General features: G+C 32.4%; 1 protein-coding gene across 1 annotated transcript; it reads left to right on the forward strand.

Annotated features, from left to right (window-relative positions):
• The first annotated feature begins 2,193 nt into the window (after nucleotides 1-2,193).
• On the forward strand, nucleotides 2,194-7,292 carry LOC129316660 (protein NRT1/ PTR FAMILY 5.4-like). The gene is made up of 5 exons (XM_054961062.1): nucleotides 2,194-2,287; nucleotides 2,699-2,916; nucleotides 4,937-5,191; nucleotides 5,514-5,785; nucleotides 6,464-7,292. Exons 1-5 carry the CDS (start codon nucleotides 2,194-2,196, stop codon nucleotides 7,290-7,292), a joined length of 1,668 nt encoding a protein of 555 aa, XP_054817037.1.
• The last annotated feature ends 7,640 nt before the right edge of the window (nucleotides 7,293-14,932 follow it).

Here is a 14,932-nt window from a genome sequence, read left to right on the forward strand (position 1 = left end):
GGTTTCAGCATTTTCCTTTATGTTCTAATCATGCTTGTGGCTGCCCTGGTTGAGGCTAAAAGGCTTAAAGTAGCAAGTGAGCACAATCTCTTGGACGATTCAGAAGCAATAGTGCCAACAATTAGGGTTTGGTGTTTGCTTCCTCAGTACATCATGGTTGGGGTAGTTTCTGATGTTTTTGGATTGGTAGGGCTTCAACATTTGCTCTACGATCAATGCCTGAGTCTATGAGAAGCATAGGGGTGCACTTTATAATGGTAATCCTGGGATTGGACGTTTTCTTAGTAGCGGTATTTATCTATTGTGGAGAAAGAAAGCAGAGGAAGATGGCTTGGGAATAATCTGAATAGGTCCCACCTTGATTATTATTGTTTTTTCATGCTTGCTGGTTTCGGTGTTTTGAATTGAGGCCTTTATGTTGCTGCTGCTAAGCGCTGTGTGCGCCAGAAAGCCTCTGAAAATTAAACTAGAATTTATACCTGAAAATTAAACTAGATATAAGTGCACCCTCTCACTTGTAATATTTTGTAATTATGTCATTGAAACTTTGACTTATTTTACTCTTGAAATTTAATATTTTGCACTCCCTATCATTGAGTTTCAAATTTTGTGCCCATCTCTTCCCTACAACTGTGTACACTTGTAGGATTGATCAGCTATATATACATATATGAATTAATGCTAAATAATCTGTGAAGGATAATATAAACATAACTCTATCAAAATTTGTTACGCAATAATGGTGATTATATATATAGAAGATAAGGATAAGATAACAAATCTTCTTGTCCCTCGTAGGATATTTAATATTCTATCTTGTCAAATTCTTCAAATTTTAAGGGAAGCTAATTAACGTCTTTTGCTTATTTTTCTAATCACAAAACAAATGTTTATTATAAGCACAAGTTTAAAGAAAGAGCTCATACTAAAAAACTAGCATATTAAGTAAGAAAATCTCTTAACACTTATAACCTCCACCTCACTTTGAAGGTTTCCTGGTGTAGGATTCATGATGAATCAATTTTAGTATTTATCATACATATGAGAATTGAGAGCTTATCACCTTTTTTTTTTAACTGGACACAGAATTAAAAATAAAGACAAAATCTTAACGTTCTAGAAATGAAAAAATCTTAGTGCTCATCTATATGATGAGCACCAGAACTGGTTCTTAGTTGATCATTGTTGTTTCTGTCTCTAAGCGTTTTTTTTTTTTTAATAACAAGGGACAGACGCTAAGTAGCATTGATATCCTGCTGAAGTACAAGAACTAAATCAAGGGTTAGGGTAAAAGACAGGATGAAAACCAACCACATTTGACAATGCCTGTCTAGCTAATATATTCTTTCTCTAAGTTCTTTTGCCTCTTATTTTAATCTTTTTTTTTAAAAAAAAAACTTAGTATTCAATGGTAATAAATTCAAACCATTTTAAGATGTGATGATGATTAATACAATTCGAGTAGGTGTTCGGGGTGATTTAATTATTTGTTGACGTTAAGTAAGAGAATGATCAATGATCCCCTTCTCGCAAGAATAATTAACGATGTTAATTAATCAACTGATATTTTATTTCTGATTGGTACTTGAACTTGGGGCCTCCAAATTAAGTCTTCATAGGCTTCTCATGAAGAGTAAATTCGTTGATAAATTGACATGCATGATATTTTGTTCGCTTGAGTTTCTGGTCTATATTATATTGTACAGCTTCCTATAAATTTAAATTACATGTATTAATATATTTGGAGAGAGGCGACTAAAAAATATGTGATTGGTAGAAAATCTCTCGTATCCTTTCAATAGCAAGAGTAAGAACTTGGAATTTAAAAAAGAAAAAAAAAGAAAAAGAAAGACAAAGGAATCTTGGCTATTTGTACCTTTAAAGACTTGAAATAATAATTCTTAATCAAATCAAAGCATTGATGTCTGCTAATTATAGCATGCCATTTTAAGATGTGACTAGTAAAAATACTAACCCTTTGTTAACTTTTAAAGCCTAATTTGATTGACCCCTGCCAATTTATTTATTGGTGTATATATACATAACCCTGAAGTATATCGTATGTCTAACACTCACATCTACACGCACACACAAACTATCAAAGCTAGCTAAAACATATCTAGTTGAGATCAAACACAACCTCACAAGGTTTCTTCAGATTTTAGGTTGCGTTTCGTAGCTAATTAAGTGGCTATGAATAGCAACAAATCTCCGGTAAAAGTCAACTGTTCAAGTGATGATAACAAACCCTCCAAAGGTGGCTGGAATTCTGCCATCTTCATCATATGTATATTCTCTCTTTCTAACTTTCTTGCTCACATATCTCATATTTAAGAACCCGTTTATTTTGCTGGAAAGGATGAGAATGAAGTGAAATAAAGAAATAAAATGCAAAAATAAAATGATCATAATATGGAGGGGAGATAGTTCAACCATGTTCATGATTCATGATGTCTGTAGCAGTTGTGGTGATTCTATATGATATTAAATTTTGTTATGCTTCTCATGATAAAGAGGGTAATTTAGTTTATTTTTTCCTCTATTTTTTTTATTCCATTCTATTCTCATCCTTAAATTTCAGCAACGACCGAATAGCCCCTAAATTCTTCTTCTTTTCTCATTCTAAATTGAAGCTCAAAACTTGACTTTAATTAAAAATAAAATAATTAATTTTGTTGAAATGTATGCATATATGCAGTTGTGGAGATGGCAGAGAGGCTAGCGTACTATGGTTTAGTTGGAAACTTGATAAGTTACCTCACAAATGTTTTGAAAGAGCCAATAGTGACAGCTGCACAGAATGTCAACATATGGGGTGGTGTCTCCTTTGTGTTTCCTTTGGTCGGAGCCTTCATTGCTGATTCATATCTCGGTCGTTTCATGACCATTATCTTCGCCTCCATCATCTATCTCTCGGTATTTACATCTATACCCACTAATTACTTTCATCCCAAATGTCAACAATGGTATGGTAGCATTTAGATTGATAAATTTAAATTTGAATTTAAAATTTCACGTTTAAATAATATATATATATATATGTAAACTATTTTGTTTGGCTAGTATGTGATAGGAAAAACATGACAATTAAGTAGAGCTGAAAAAATAGGCGGGCTCGACCCTTATGGGCTTGAGCCCTTAAGCCCAGTTCTCCAATTTTAATCCCATTTTTGAGGCTTAGCTCTTATTTGAAGGGCTCAGGGTCGAGCTCTTAAGCCCTATTTCAAAAAATTTAAATAAAATTAACCACTATATATTAATTAAAATATTTTAAAATTTAAAAAAAATAAAATCCTCATAATTTTTTAGAAATTGAACAACACATATTTAGAAATCTAAATTAATTATACCATTCATCAATCAAAACTTAAATCCTCCTCATCTATAAATAAAACATTAGAACCCTCAAAAGTAGGTTCACTTATTGAAGGTGGAGGAACTTCAATGTCAATATACTCTTCAATCACTTCTTTCTCACCTACAATAAATATTAACAAAATTGTGTCATTATTAAATATACGCACTCACATATATCACAAGACAAAATATTTAGATATATCGTAAGAACAAGTGGCGTGAGACGAAGGGGCAAGGGCAATTGCATGAGGCTGAGGGAAAAGCGACCTTAGGTTCAAGGTGAGGAGTGATTAGGGTTCATGCACGATTCAAAAATTAGGACTAGGGAGGGCTTCAGGCAACAAGTCTGTGATTTCAAAGTTCAAGCGTGCGTTTGTTGTTCCATTAAAAAAATATGACAAGGCCTGAAGGGCCGCCCAGGCCTGAGCTTTTTTTTACAGGGTTTATTAGGGTTACGCCTAAAGCCCGGTTACTTTAAAGAAATAATTTTTAAAATCTGAACCCTTATTTAAACAATGTCTCCAAGGTCGACCCTTATTCCCGACTCTATAATTAAGTTCTTGTACTTTAATTGTGTTTTTTTTAGTCTTTATAGTTTTATTTTGTTATTTTCAATCTCTTTAGTTTGATCAGTTTGTAAGGTTAGTCATAATTTTAAAAATTCACATAGTGACCATAAGTTGGTACTGATAGAGGTAATTTCATTGTAATTCTGCTAATATCTTTTGTTAACATGATAAAAAGATGCTAATAACATATAAATAAATTGACCAAAGACATGATTAAAAATAAAATGTAAATAGGAAAAAAATTTCTTTTACATTTGGCTTAAACAGAATATGGGAGATGAAGGCAGGATTAAATATATGTTAGTAAATGGGTTAATAGAGTTAAATACATGTTAACAAAACTAACTCTGTTAATGCTAACTCATGATCTTTATGTGCATTTTTAAAATTAGAGTCCTGGAGGAGCAAAATTCTTTGGTTAGGGGTAATTTTTTTAAAAAATAATTTTAAACATAATTTAATCATTAAAAAACTGCTTTGAGTTAAAAAGTTGAAAAATTTAGATGTAAGTCTGTTAGGGAGATTAAGAAGAGACCGAACATATTTCATTGACGAACACAATACGACATTACAAAGAAAGGGAATCCTTCACTTGAAGGATTGTAGAACAATCCCAAACTACAGGATGAAACATTAAACCCTATACTTTAAGGTGAGATGATGAGGACTAAGTTAACCTTCCTAATTTCTAATCCAAAGTTGTGTCTTTATATATACACTATGGTCACTAACAACCAAGTGATTAACACATAATCACCTCTAATATTCCAACAAAGTTTAGAAAAAGAATGAAATAAATTTAATATTCAAAATATTAAAAAGAATGGATGCAAAGTCTAAAATTTCATATTCCAAGTGAAGAGACTAACGTTGCTGATATAGACCAAACTAAACAAAATAAAACTATAGAAAGCAAAACGCAATCAATTAAGTACAAGGACATATTTTTATATTTTCCCTATATATATGCGTGTATTGATTTAAGTTGGAGAAAACGTATGCACGCGCAGGGAACGGTTTTGTTGACAATATCAGCGTCGTCATTGATTCCTGTGCACAGTCGAAGATTAATGTTGTACTTAGCACTTTACGTATTGTCGATTGGGGAAGGAGGGCACAAGCCATGCATTCAAACATTTGCAGCAGATCAGTTCGACGATTCATCGCCTGAAGAGAGAATAGCTAAGACCTCCTTCTTCAATTGGTGGTTCTTAGGCATTGTCATTGGTGCTTTAGTTGCCGCCGTTGGTGTTACTTATGTCCAGGTATTTATTCTTCATTCAATTACTATTTTTTTAGGGACTTGCGTCATTTTTATTTTTTGCAAAATTTATCCTTATTTTAAAATTTATGAGTAAAGTCCAACAATAAAAAGTTAGATATTATTTTCTTTTGAAAAATGACTTGTTTTTTCGGTGAAATAACTAAAATATGGATTATCAATTTTTTTTAATTTGTGAAGTCCAGCAAGAAAAAATTAATTACTACTTTTTTCTTAGAAAAATGACTAGAACGGATATTTTTCTGTGCTTCTCTTTTTTATTAATCTTAGTTATAAATTTTTTGGTTGGTATTTTGTAAATTTAGGATAATATTGGATGGGACGTAGGGTTTGGCATAGCAGCAGTGGCTATGGCGGTGGCATTTGGTATTTTCTTGTTAGGGATAAGGAGGTACAAAAAACAAGGGCCTATGGGAAGCCCTTTCACGACGATGGCACAAGTGGTAGTAGCAGCGGTTCGGAAGAGGCACGTCGATGAGACGCGCCATGGAAGAGGTATTTGCTATGGAGATACTGCCAGTGGTGATATACTTATGGAGCCTCAATCTCTGACTCATGTTCGCACGGAACATCTTAGGTACTCTGACGAAGTCTCATATATAATTGTCATTTAAATTAATTCATTTTAGACTTGAATTAGAGTTGGGTGACCAGCAGGCTAGCCTATAAATAAAAATAGGTTAGTTCAAGCTAACCACTCTAACTACAACTACACATAAGCTTCTCCCATGGCAACGCGGACGTGGAGGAGAGGGTAAAAGAAATGTAAAGAAATGTGGACCCACAACTTAGAGTAAAGTCATGGACGGTCAAATTTAACTGAAGATGTTGGGTGTTTAGTTTTTCTTAGTTAATAATTTATTTTACACCAGCTCATGATATAGGATATCAGGTACTTCATTAAAAGTAATTTATGGTTAAATTTGTACTTTTACCTAAGAAAATATAATCACAGTTTCTTTTACGAAAACAAGTATGAGCTTAAATAGATAGCTCGAGTCTATTTTTTCAGGTTTAAATTAAATGCGTTGAACACAAGTTCTTTTGTACTAAAATATCTCAATTTTCAAAGCTCAAGTCCAAAAACATATATATAGGCTTAAGCAAGTAGCTTGATGGTTGATCTATATTCCCAATTCTCAATGATTAATATGTAGCATTTTTTTTTGTTGTATTAAGTTACTTAGTCATTTTATCTGCATATTACATGAATCGAATAAAATATACTGAGTCTTGCACTTTTGAAATGCTTCAGCTATTTGGACAAGGCGATGGTAATTGATGATACGGACGCATCAAGCAATAGAAGAAACCCTTGGAGGCTATGCACATTAAACCAAGTAGAAGAGATGAAGCTAGTGTTTGGCCTCATACCCATATGGATAACATGCTTGTACAATAGTATAATTGGATCTCAAGTGGGCACCTTCTTCACCAAACAAGGCAGTACAATGAATCGATCCATTGGACCCCACTTCAACATTCCTCCAGCATCACTCTTAGCCTTCCCTAACCTCGCCACCATTATCATAATCCCAATCTATGACAGATTCTTAGTGCCTCCGATCAGAAAATTCACGGGCAAACCCACAGGAATTACAATACTTCAAAGAATAGGCATTGGACTATTCATTTCTATTTTAAACATACTTGTGGCCGCCCTAGTTGAGGCCAAAAGGCTTAAAGTAGTAAGAGATCACAATCTCTTGGACGACTCTGAAGCAATCGTGCCAATTAGGGTTTGGTGGTTGCTTCCTCAATATATCATATGTGGGGTTGCTGATGTTTTTGGAATCATAGGGCTTCAACATTTGTTTTACGATCAAATGCCAGAGTCTATGAGAAGCATAGGAGCTGCATTTTATCTTGGTAATTTTGGGATTGGAAGCTTTGTTAGTAGTGGTATTATATCTATTGTGGAAAAAGCAAGCAGAGGAAGATGGCTGGGGAATAATCTGAATAGCTCACGCCTTGATTATTATTATTATCTTCTTGCAGGTTTAGGGGTTTTGAATTTAGGTGCTTATGTTGCTGCTGCTAAGCGGTATGTGTACCAAAAAGCATCTGAAAATTGCAATCTATAAACTATGATATAGATGGTGGTGGGCTCATTTTCATGCCTTCAATAATGTAAAGAATATTCACAATTTGAAATATAAATCTTATACTTGGTGTTGATTTAAATTACTAATCAATCTATGTATAGATGCCTAATCTCTTGTCCATGTAATGCTTTTTGCTCATGCCAATTATCTCAATATACAAGCAAATTTCATATTGAAAGTATAATGGATATTTGTAAAGTTGTCCAAGTTTGAGTAAACTTGAGTCGGTGTAAAAAATCTAACATTAGATAAAATTAAACTTGATAACTAATATAAAATGAAGAAAAAGTATATATAAATTTAAGATTTGAAGTTTAAATTAAGTAGTGCTCTTCCATTACTTTTTGTCCGTTTCAGCTATCGCTCTTCATTCCTAACAATATTAACTTCTATCCATTTCAGCCATCACTTTTCATTCCTAACAATATTTGAGAATCCAAATAATTTTTATATACATTTAATTTTTTTATCAAATTTATTACTATGATCAATGTAAAAAAAATGGGGTGCGTGTTTAGAAATTTCTATAGAGGTATTATATTTATGGGTAATAGATACTGAGCTTATCAAACTCGTGAGTACAAGTAAACTTATAATGGGAATGCAAATTCAAATTTTAAACTCATAAGAATTAATCTTTATTTTTTAGTCCATCACTAGCTGTCCTAAAAACTTTGGGATATTATCACTCCAGCCTAGACTAATCATAATAGCTATTAAAAATATATAATTAAATAATTAAAATATAAAATATAACCAACTTTGATTTAAATGTCTCAAATATAAATCATTGAAATTAAATTCATATATATTGATAAATTATCAAACTCAACATAGGAGTTTTGAAATATGGCAACTTATTTTTGGTATTTCTTATTTTCATTTTTATTGATATTAGTTTTAGCTTTTTTTAGTTTTATTTTTATTTGAACCAGGTCATGAATTGAGTTTTACACAGCATATACTTAACTTGCTCAACTCAGTGAAAAGATCAATGAGTTTAATAAGTTTAATTGTGTTTATATCTAGTCCAAATTTAAGAGCAAGTTGACACATTTTTGTATGTTAGAAATGTAAAAATGATAAATTTAAAAAGTCAACTTATGAGTTATAACCAAGTTTATATATAGTCTGAGTTTATGAATAAATTGATGCAATTTTATAAACTAAATGTAAAATTAATAAACTCAAAGATTGAACTCGTGAATTTGACAATAATGACGAGTAGTAGTACTCTAGTCTCATCGAGTCTCTCTGATCTCCAAGTATGAAAACATCAATCTTTCTTCTTCTTCTTTTTAATGAAAACATCAATCTTGATTCTTGAATATCACACAAAAATATCGGATAAATAAATAAGATATAAGAAAACAAAAAACCTCCCAACCACTTTTCTATCACATTTGTTTCGAAAGATTGTTCAAAGTTAAATATTAATCTAATAGAAATGACCAGATCAGTTGGTATTTGAGACGGAATATTGTGTCTCTTTCGGGGATTTTATTTTTTTCCCAAACTTTTCTCTTCCCTCAAGGGCAGATAATTCAAATTTATTCTGAATTAAACTCAGCTTCATACACACACATTCCCTAGTTTTCTTCATTTATGCCTTCAGCTTCGAATCCTCCTTCCTCAGATGAGTGTAAGGGTAAGCCGAAGCTGCTAGTCTTTTTTATCCAGCTTATAAGTGATGGTTTTAAAAGTCTTTTAATTTTTAAGCCCAGCTCTCGTCCATGTTTGTCATGCTTCAAGATCTCCCTCCTCCAATCTTGAAATTTGCACCATTTTCTTTCTCTTGGTTGTGGGGTAGTGATATCACAAGCAAAGGTCCAACACCCAGCAATGTCAAAGTTGATAGTGGAGCAATAACAAATGAGGATTGAATGGCAGCCTTTGATTTCCAATCCCAATATCTCTTGTCATTTCCAAAACCAAATGTCACAGATTCACAGTAGAGAAATAAGGCATCCTATTATCACTATAAACATGATGAAGTATAGTAGTTAAATGAAGAAACCCAATATTCAATGGTTGCAAGGCCCGCAAGCTACAACAATAAGCAATTTATTGAGAGATAATTGACAGCAACATGAAGGATTGAGGTGGTGCATCCACTAATTTAAGAAACTTGGTCTGGGGCAAATATAATATGGCAAACTCCAAGTAACAAGCTCAAATGGAGAAAATGAATGCAGGGAAACGCTTTAGAGCCCAAACCTCAAACTCTATTATTTGGTAAATCCAGCTAGAAATAAAAAGTGAAATACCCGGATTGAAGATCATCTACCAGGAAATCCTCGAATACACCCTATCAGTGCCAGTACTGACCCTTGAAAAGAAGAAACAAAAAAAGTGTGAAAGGAAATTGAGCCTAAGGGCATAATCCATAAGTTCTTCTCCTTGAACAGAATCAAACCAGCAATGTTTTATCTAAGGAAGAATAAAATACATAAGGTCAGTCATAACACCAAGGAAGAAAGTTGGGGATGGAAGAAGGAAAATGGATTCCATATCATCGCTGGGCTGCATCAAACTTGAACCCTTAATGGTGAGATTGTGAATCACTAAAAATGACGAAAACCATCTCTTCATCATTATCGTCATTGGTTGGCAGCATGGTTGATTCGGTAGGATGATTACCCTCGACTTGCACTGTAACGACTAATGATTGCTTTAAATCAGGAGTACCCTTATCACAAGGTTCAGATGGATTAGTGACCAATGACTTCTACACACTCAGATTTTTTTTTTTTTTTATTAGCTGTTGTTGGCGGTGAATAATTGACATTGTGGCCACTCAGTGAGAGTTGGAGGCCTCGGTTAACAGATTGAGCAAGTTTCTTAGCTTCCCATAGATTTTACCGTCTTTAAAGCTTAACTCCACTAGCTACTTCAGGCTCAAGAGGCCTTAAATAACAGTTCAATTGCAGATTCTCAGGTAAGACTACCTTACCAATGAGTTTGTCAAACCAAACCTGAAACTCAACCAGCATTCCCATTTGTTTCATTTGCACAAGCTCCCTCATCAGATCCTCGTCTCGATTTGAGTTGAAATTGGTGAAGGTAGTCTTCTGAACCCACTCATCATCGAATGTGGATGAAGAAGAATTATTGTTGGCCATTGAAGCGACCTGCTTTGATACCATTGATAGGATTAGAAATACAGAGCAGAGCAAAAGAACGAGCAGAGCAGAAGATAGAAGGCATAAGGAGATGAAGAAGGCGAAGGGGAAGAGAGAAATTCGGGAATAGGTAATCTCATTAACAATATCGATAATTCTATAATGAATTACAACAAGAAATATAACGTCAGCAATTAATAAAAAGACAAAAATAACCCAATGCTCTAAAATAAAAAAACAAATCGTATCAGCCGTTCTTTGCTGTGGTGGATTATGTGGCATTTCAATTTCCTACTCATGTTCTGTGTCATCACCATCTTCCTCTTCTTTAAGTGCTGTCGTCGACGATCAAGAGGAGGGAAGCTCGAAAACTCTTCTGTTCACTCCTATGCTATCTCGTTGATATGTTTGGATCCATTTCCTCCTTCATTTTTCCGCACCACTAGGTTCTCTCTCTTTCTCCTTGCTCGGTTATGGCTGAACTAATATGAGGAGTTTTGAATACTCTTTCTTGTTGGATCTGTAGGTGTGTATGTGTGCTTGAATGGTTGGGGTTACAATTCTTTTTGTTTGCTATTACTATGCATGGTTAAGAACGGAAAGGGAGTTTTGAGTCTAGTTGAAATATTAATCTAAAGAGCAAGATGGGCAGGTGGGTTTGAACTTCCTTTAAACTTAATTGATCTTTGGTGGGAAAGTTAAATTTGAAAAACAAGATGAATTTGATTATGGATGTTTGGAATTTAATCTGTTGGGCAGGAGACTAAAGGTTAAGAGAAAAGCTCTATTAAATGGTTTGAAAATTCAAGCACATAAGGTGTTTGAAATAAGGCCTAAGTGAAAATTATATTCCAATTGCGTAATTATCTATGATTAAAATCAAATATGAAAATTTTGAGATATATAAGATAATGACGATGTTGGGAAGGAGTTTACTTAATTTTATAGCAAGTCTATTGCAAAATTTTATATATACTTGATAGGTTTTCAAAAAGAAAAAAAGAAAGCTTGATTGAAGTTATAAGAAGAAAATTTTATAACTTGATAATATATATTAAGTAAGTAAATAACATTTAGTTCTATATGAATTAAAGGTGATGATCTTATTATTATTATTATTATTATTATTATTATTATTATTTATTTGAGCTTGATTGCATAAATAGAATTTTTCCTTAATTTTTTTTATGTTTATATATAATATGGAGCCTTGGAAAATTCAAGTTGAAGAGTGTAGGTTTTACAAGATCTGAAATTATTGATATATATATATATATATATTTTCATATAATATTTTTCTTTCCAGAATATATTATTCATGCATGGATTGAACAATCTACAAATGAAAGGATAAGTAGCCATTATGAATTTATGAACAATTTGAACTGTAAGGATATTTAAATTCCATGCTTGTCAAAAATATTTTATAAGACTGAATACAAAACACTAATTGCTAATAACAGTTTTGGCCCTTGACATATTATAGTACACTTAGCTAGTAAAATGCATTAGAGATACTAGTTTCATCTGTCTACCAACACACTTGGAATAGAGGATGCAACTTTGTGAATATAATCTATGCTTATTATTCATGAGCTTTATGTTTATACCTGTTTTTCATGATTTCTTGCCACACCAGATATTATTTACTCTTATAAATTGTGTGTCTATGCCTATTATTTGTTCTGTTTAGGTCTTAACAAAGAGCATAGTTTTCCAAGTTATACTTTCACTTTCAAAATGATGAATTTGTATTTTTTTTATAAATTTTAAGAGATTGAAAATAAATTGTACTATTATCTATCTAGCACCATCAATAACTAAACTAGTTATTTCTTTCAAGTTTTAGATGTTCATGGTTATTGTTTATATTATTATTATTATTATTATTTGAGGATATTATTTATTGAAATAATTTTTGGTATACAAATAATAGAATTAGACCTTATTTTCAATAGACCTCGTGTGACTCCTTGAGGCAAGAAGCATTTTATTACTCTAGTTACCTTGTGGATTAATGCAAATATTAAAGCATTCTATTTTGCTCTAGAGTCGCTTCACGAATTATATAGACGACATTCTTGTTTTAAGTATTTTGGCATATATGTATATATACTGATATGGAGTAGAACTTTGTATGCTATCTGGATATATTTTTGCCAATTGTAGGGATTTCAAGAAGTTCAATTTGCAAGGAAGACTCTGTTAAAATTTTTACAATAGATTAAATATTTTCTAACTACTAGCTTATGGTTATGGATATGAATCATGCTAGTATGATAATTTATAACTATTATATTAGGTGTTCTATGGGCTTAGGCTTATAGAATGTAAGTTTTTTCTTCCTTGTATTTCTGCCGGCCACACCTTGAATTTTTGGGGTGTAACACAAATAGTAGCACAATTAGTACTCCTACATTCTAGAGTTGAATGGGATATATACTAATATTTTTGTCATCTTTGTAAAACTTGCAATGGAGCTAATGAAGCAAGGGGCCATGATGACTATATCAAATAAGCATATTTTTTTAACTAACTGATGTCATTTTTAACTTGCAATAGATTGGATTGGGTATGATTCAACAAATGCAACATGTCTGTCCTAATAGCAAAGGAACTGGTCATTGAAACTTAAAACCTCACCTTTCTTAAGTTGCTTTTTGGTATTTCAACTTCTACATCTCATCTTCATTGTTGCAAGTGAGGTCAACAGTAAGAGAGACAAACACCCTCAATGCAAGTGAAACAAAGTCACTCAGGAAAAGAAGGTACTAGAGATGCATGTTGAGAAAGGGATGCAATAGGTTCAAAAGATTGTGTTTGAAAGGCAAGTTGATGATCAAGTGGCTAATTTCCTTGATAAGGAGGGACGGTAGGATATAGCAAAGATGAAGATTTGGTTGCCTAGTCATGTTGCTCACTAGATTGTTTGCATTCAATTCCTGAGAGTTGAGTGTGGATAGGATTCATTTGTTTGGAAACCATCTAACGATGGTTCCTTTAATGTTCGATCTGCCTATGAGTTTCTTATTGCAAGCACCAACTTGATCTCGGGTAACAATTGGTGTAGAATTTGGAGATGGAAGGGTCCAAAAAAGATCAAGACACTCCTGTGGCTATTCGAGAATAACAAGGTCCACATGGCAGAGTTAAGAGCCAAGCATGGTTTGCTTTTATCAACAAGTGGCCACTTGGTTGCAATTGTACAAAAGATGAGCTACATTTGTTCAGGAGGCTATCCACATGCAGAGGAAAGATGGAAGTGGCTGGTCAAATAGGAACATTGGAGCCATTTCAAGGGGCCTAATCGTGAAGATTGGATCTCTTGGAACTTCAAGAAAGCTAAGCAAAAGATTTCACCAAGCATGTAACTTGGGATATTTTGCTTTGACGTGTTTGCTGGGATATATGGTTTGATAGATGTCAAGGAGCTTTTGCTAATAAAGGAGTTGAGAAAATGGGGTTTGGTTTTGCTACTCTTCAGAAAGCTAAAACAGATCTGAGTTTATCTCTAGCTTCATATAGTCTGCGCAAAAAGCCAAATAAACCTCTCAATAGTTGGAAAAGACCAAGGGTGGGCTTCATTAGATTTATCAAATTATTTATCATCGGTGCAATGTACAGGGTTTGAATAATGTTGTCTATTTTTTTTAAAGGTTTGAATAATGTCAAAATTGATGAAGAGTTAGGCTACTTATTACCAATGTCTTCTTTTTAAAAACAATACTTCATGTGATCTTATTTATAAATCACTTTAATATTTTTATCAAAATCAAGGAATACCTTAAACTCATTAATTTGTATAAAAATTCAACTATTTTTAAACTTTACCTTTGTTAAATATACCTACTCTAAAAATAAAATACTCCAGTATTTAATAACTTTCCTAACATTGAATAAGGGTAAAAGAGTAAAAATAGATATAATAATTATTGAAGTGCTCTATAAATAGGACTAGAGGAGTAAATATTTTCAGCTACATTAATAAATACAAATAATTTGAAATTAAGACAAATTCTCGTGTTCTTTACCGTCTTACTATATGGTATTATTATTAATTACAAAACTATTACTAATAATACAAATTTTAAGAATAGACACCTAAAATATAATTTCCAATTGTTCAAGCATTATTTAATCAATGTTTGAAGTTGTTAAAAATTCAAATAACATAAATGGTTCATTATCATTGAAAATAATTTAAATCTATGTAGTCTTTAATTTTATAATCTATAAGCAAAAATGCTTATGCATGGTAAATTTAATTTTATATTAGCTCTGAATGAATAAAATATTTTGTTAAAATTTTATTTCATCTGTTGTACCTACTCAAATATATATGTTTGACATCTTATTTATTATAATTGATACTGTAATCTGGTTTGATTAGTACCCTTGCGCGGGCTTTGAGTCTATTAGTCATAAATTTTAGTATATCCATCTGTGATGATAATGATATATTGGCCTATTAATATATTAAGTATTAATTGTATCAAA

This window comes from Prosopis cineraria, unplaced genomic scaffold (genome assembly GCF_029017545.1).
Source record: "Prosopis cineraria cultivar Desert tree isolate PC_DT_omini unplaced genomic scaffold, ASM2901754v1 PC7, whole genome shotgun sequence".
Taxonomy (NCBI): Eukaryota; Viridiplantae; Streptophyta; class Magnoliopsida; order Fabales; family Fabaceae; genus Prosopis; species Prosopis cineraria.

Coding starts and splice junctions, on each gene's coding strand:
- LOC129316660 (XM_054961062.1), top strand. CDS start 2,194: ATGAATAGCAACAAATCTCCGGTAAAAGTCAACTGTTCAAGTGATGAT. Junction 2,917..4,936: donor CCTCCATCATCTATCTCTCG/GTATTTACATCT, acceptor ATGCACGCGCAG/GGAACGGTTTTGTTGACAAT. Junction 5,192..5,513: donor TTGGTGTTACTTATGTCCAG/GTATTTATTCTT, acceptor TTGTAAATTTAG/GATAATATTGGATGGGACGT.